The 4,917-nt window shown below is 39.7% G+C and overlaps 1 protein-coding gene across 1 annotated transcript in view; it reads left to right on the plus strand.

Annotated features, from left to right (window-relative positions):
• Positions 1-4,916, plus strand: part of CLIC1 (chloride intracellular channel 1) — a gene marked incomplete in the record, with an annotated part of 25,419 nt that extends 20,503 nt beyond the window's left edge. The window contains 3 exon segments of the mRNA XM_072429653.1: positions 2,177-2,283; positions 2,399-2,580; positions 4,433-4,916. Of these exon segments, the coding sequence (XP_072285754.1) occupies positions 2,177-2,283; positions 2,399-2,580; positions 4,433-4,594 (451 nt within the window).
• Between the last annotated feature and the right edge of the window lies 1 nt (position 4,917).

Genomic DNA, 4,917 nt, shown 5'->3' on the forward strand with positions numbered 1-4,917 from the left:
CTGTTTAAAAATAATAAAATGATTTAGGAATGGTAGGAATGCCAGAATGTATGGTTTAAAGGCTGAAGAGACTATATAAAGAAGACTGTCTCCCATCAATTGTTTTATTGTGGCACATGTGCATTGCACATTTCTGTCTTTTCCAGCCATCTGTAAGATGCAGAGAATAAAGCCATGTGCTAGGGACAATGCAACCCTTGTGATTCTTGCTACTGAATCCAGATCCTTCGCAGGAACAGCATGATGATCGCCTACAGATCATGATGTGTAGCCCATGACAAGCTGGCCAGGGCACTGATCCAAGATTTGTAGTGGCTTCGCAAAACGAAGAGCCACCTTGAATTAGATTGAATTTATACCAGTAGTTATACAACCACCTAAGGCAGGCATATATCCCTTTTATATATTTTTTTTGCTGTGCAGTGCTATGCAATGGTGCAAGTCTAAGACAACTTGACACACTAAAATAATGCTACTGAGTGTCCCTTCTAGTGGTCAATCAACACATCTCTATTTTAAATACGTTACAAAATTTTGCCAAAGCAAGTTTTGTATTCATGTAAAGTACTGCAAGGTAAACACTGAAATAATATTATTTCAGAATAAGCACTCACTATGATTTCTGTTTAGTTGCATTGTGTTTGGCACTGAGACCAATGGAGAACAATGTGTAAGGCAGGGACTGCATGAAAAGCGGAATAATATGATTGATCATTCTGTTTGAGTGTCTGTGCACGTCATATGGGTATAGGAGGTGGCAGCGTGCCACATGGCAGAGCTGTTCATTCACTCTGAACCTTTCTGCATCGTTTTTAAAGTTTGCCCACAGAGGAGGGGAAGAGCCAACCAGGGAAATCTGACCTGTAAAAGTTTCCTGAAGACTTATGCTGCCAATTTGTCTGATAGCATGCTACATGGCAACATTCTGGCACATTCTGTGCACCATTACCTGGAGAGCCATGATTTATCTGTGTATGGGTGATATTATTACGGTATTTTAGTTTTTACTGCTGAAAAAACTAAATATTGTATGCACGCTGACCCAGAAGAAGCATGTACATCACAAATTCTGATAACTGCTGTGAATTCTCTTGCTGCATGATTGTTCTAAACCATAGGAATTGATTTACCAATGTAAGTCTGCCCATTCTGATAAAAGATGCCCTATGTTTATCCATGTCTGAGTGTCAGTCCATCAATGGTAATCTTTACAACATTGGCAATATTGCCTATGATGTAATGCCATGCAGCAGTGACTGGGAGGTTTGTGGACCAAAAGAGGCAGCAGGAGACCAGAACTATTGGAATACAAATTGTGATAAAAAGTTAAAATTTTCTATTGAAATGGAAATTTAACCTATAAAATCAAACACATACATGTCTGCTGCAATTTTGGATTCTTCCACCTGTTTGCTATCTTTTTTTGCAATGTACGCTGAGCCGTGCATGCCCAGGAGTTTTCAGCCTGAGGTGGCCAAAAGGATGGCCAAAGATCCTGAACTCAGCGGATGAGTGTGTGAAGATGTTGCTGAAGGTTACCTATAGTTCTTGATTCACAGTTCACATAGTTCTTCACAGATTCACAGTTATTCAGTAAGGATAATCTGGGGTTGAAGTTGGTCTCTATCATTGTATGTTGATTCCGAAAATCATCAGGAAGTCCTTATAACCAAAGAATGTACAATATGGGCTACATTGGGCTGGTGTTCACTAAACCATAATGTGTTATTTGCCATAACTGTAATTAGTTTGCCAGTTAGGTTTGGAAATCACCATTAATAACAATAACATGTTAAATCTTGTTATTTAATGCAAAGCATGCAGAAAATATATATATATATATATATATATATATATATGTGTATATATACACATATACATACAGTTGACAATCGAAAACCCAGCCATGGATAATCCAGTTCCTTCAGTTTCCCATCATGAATTTCGGATCGCATTTTCAATATAGGTATTGTAGTACACTGTTTGGCCACTTATGTTTTGATGGCGCTGTTCTGCAGAAACAGCTGTTTTTACTTGCTACACTAAATACACGTTGAGACGTCCCTGCTGCCTGCTACATGGAACTTTGCCATATGCCCGCGGGTGCTGTGAGAGGTTTTATATTTGTATATAATAAAGTTTTATATTTTCTTTCTATGTGTTCTTTATATCTCAGATACCCAAAGCTGGCTGCCAGGAACCCCGAATCTAACACAGCTGGATTGGATGTGTTTGCCAAGTTCTCTGCCTACATCAAGAACTCCAATCCAGCCGCTAACCAGAGTAAGTGAGAGAAGTGACCTTCCTCAATTGTCATGGGTCCGACTATTTCTGGCTCATTGGCTTTTACTTTGGCAGTTGACTTTCTCTGCTTTAATTTTGCCTCTTTGTTGTTCAGCTCTTGAAAGAGGTTTCATGAAGGCTCTGCGAACCCTGGATTCTTATTTGAACACCCCTCTCCCTGATGAAATAGATGAAAACAGTGCGGAGGATGAGACGGTGTCACACCGCAAGTTTCTGGATGGAGATGAGCTGACGCTGGCTGACTGCAACCTTATACCCAAGTTGCACATAGTACAGGTCAGTCAATGCAGATGGAAAATGGGTGATTGGTTGTATCTCTGAGGATTTGCCATCTTCCTTTATAAGGGGCTTTACTTGCAGGCACTTATATAGGGCCAAGCCATTAAAAACCCAGGGAGGCAAAGCTCACCCTCTAGTATACAGCACTGGTTTTTCTTTATCATGTGGTCAGGACAGGACAACATTCTTCGGACAAGACAATCGACCAACAATGTTCCCATAAATCTTCCCACTTTATTTACTGTATCCCTGAACTTTAGTGTAAATATCAGCAGTATAATACATACTTATTGGAAGCGCTTTCATATCATTGTCCATACAATAGCTCCTTTGACAAGCATTGAGACTAACAAGCTTAAACTGTTATTTACTTAAGAATAAAGTCCTCAACTTTTTTAGATTTGCTGCAACAATTTTACTTCTGGTAATGTTTTTTTTTTTTTTTTTTTAACAAATACTTGAAACCATTAAACTGCCATTGAGTACCATCGGAGCCTGTGCTAACTGGCACCTATGATTCTTTGATGTAGGTAGAGCCGGAGATGAGCTTCTAAATTGCCAAGTAAACACACCAGGAATATTCTACATGATAGATAATTTGCCAATTAGCAGCAAAGTGCTTTTCTTTTTGTACAGCTATCCCTTTGAGCAGAATATGACTTAATCCTGCGTATTAGCTGCTACCAGGTTTACTGTACTGTCAACTTAATTATATCAATGACATTCACAGACTCGGAGACAAAGGGCCTGATTTATGAAAGCTCTCCAAGGCCGGGGAGGATGCACTTTCAGAAGTGAAGCTGGGTGGTACAAAAAACATGGAATGGATTTTTTAAAAACTTTTGTAATTTGCTAGCAAACGTTTTTAATCCTGGACCAGATCCATTCCTGGTTTGCTGGATCACCCAGTTTCACTTCTGAAAGTGTATTCACCCCAGCCTTGGAGAGCTTTCATAAATGAGGGCCAAAGGGTGGTAGAATAACTATATAGGTAATAAGGAGTTGGCATGAAGTATGTTATGTGGGACTGTAATTCTGCTTTAAATCGTGCACTGAACCAATAAGAGAGATTCCCTAAATGATATCCTGTATGCTTGGTTGTCCAAGTAGTCAACAAGTAGTGAACATCACCCTATCAGAAAACATAACTGATCCCAGGGGAAGAAGCGAACAGATAAACACTATTTGTGTCATCATTGGTGACAGAAGTCTGGCTGGTAGCTCCGCAACTCTGACAGCTCATCAGCATAGTGATATGCTGCACCTCTGGCTGCCCAGGCACGCATAATGGCTCACCAGTTGGCTGGGACTATGCAGAATTATTGTGAATTAAACAGGCAAGTGCCAACAAGAACCCAGACAAGTTCCTCAACACACCTGGAGGAAAAGAAACATATATTAAAATATTCATACATTCATGTTACAATAAAACACAGTAGGTAACAAATTAAAACAAAAGAATGAAAGCTGAAAATGTTTGGCTCACACATTTCAATCCAGCATGGTCTTACCTATGCGGCATCAGTAAATGCAATCAGTGAGTGTGATGCATTTTTACCATTCAATTGGTACCATTGCTTTGCAAACTTGTATGGATTTTATTCAGGTACTTGCCACAGTACGGTTCTTAGAATTTAAAGGATCAAAGGTGCAAAGCTGAATTTGCATAAATTAGGGTAAAATGCAGCCTGAATTATTTTGCAGAATCCTTCCACCTCTAAGAACAAAGATATAAAACCCATGCAAAAATAGCTGCTTGAATTCTATTTTCTATCTTGCCAAATCACCTGACTTTAGTAAGTTGCCATGTACAAAAAGTATAATTCTGGCCTGCTTTTGTCTTTTGCAGAAGGTCTGTGAGAAATACCGAGGCTTCAAGATCCCCCAGGAATTCTCTGGAATTTATCGCTATCTCCAAAACGCAGAGCAGCGCGAAGAATTTGTCAACACCTGCCCGATCACTTCTGAAATTGAACTTGCATATGCTGAGGTGGCCAAACCCCTCAAATAAAACCCATCCGGCTTTCCAGGAAGAGAAAGAGGAACTCCTCGTATTTAAATCCCATTTACAACAAAGGAAAAGAAAAAAAAATGTTCACATTCCTAGCTTTTGTTACTGTAAGAAGGACAGAGCGACAATTGGCCTGTCCACCTGCCACTCATTTATTCTGCTCCTTCTATTTGCTCTTTCTAATACCAAGTACTGTTCTAATACAATAGGATCATTGCAATTCCTGGGTGTGACCACTAGGTGGCTTTTTAGGTTGCTCCAATTGGCTGTGCCTGTTGTCACTCCCCTTTCCTTTACACCCCTTTGTGTTTACAGGGGAGAAG

The sequence above is a fragment of the Pyxicephalus adspersus genome, chromosome Z (genome assembly GCF_032062135.1).
Source record: "Pyxicephalus adspersus chromosome Z, UCB_Pads_2.0, whole genome shotgun sequence".
Classification (NCBI taxonomy): Eukaryota; Metazoa; Chordata; class Amphibia; order Anura; family Pyxicephalidae; genus Pyxicephalus; species Pyxicephalus adspersus.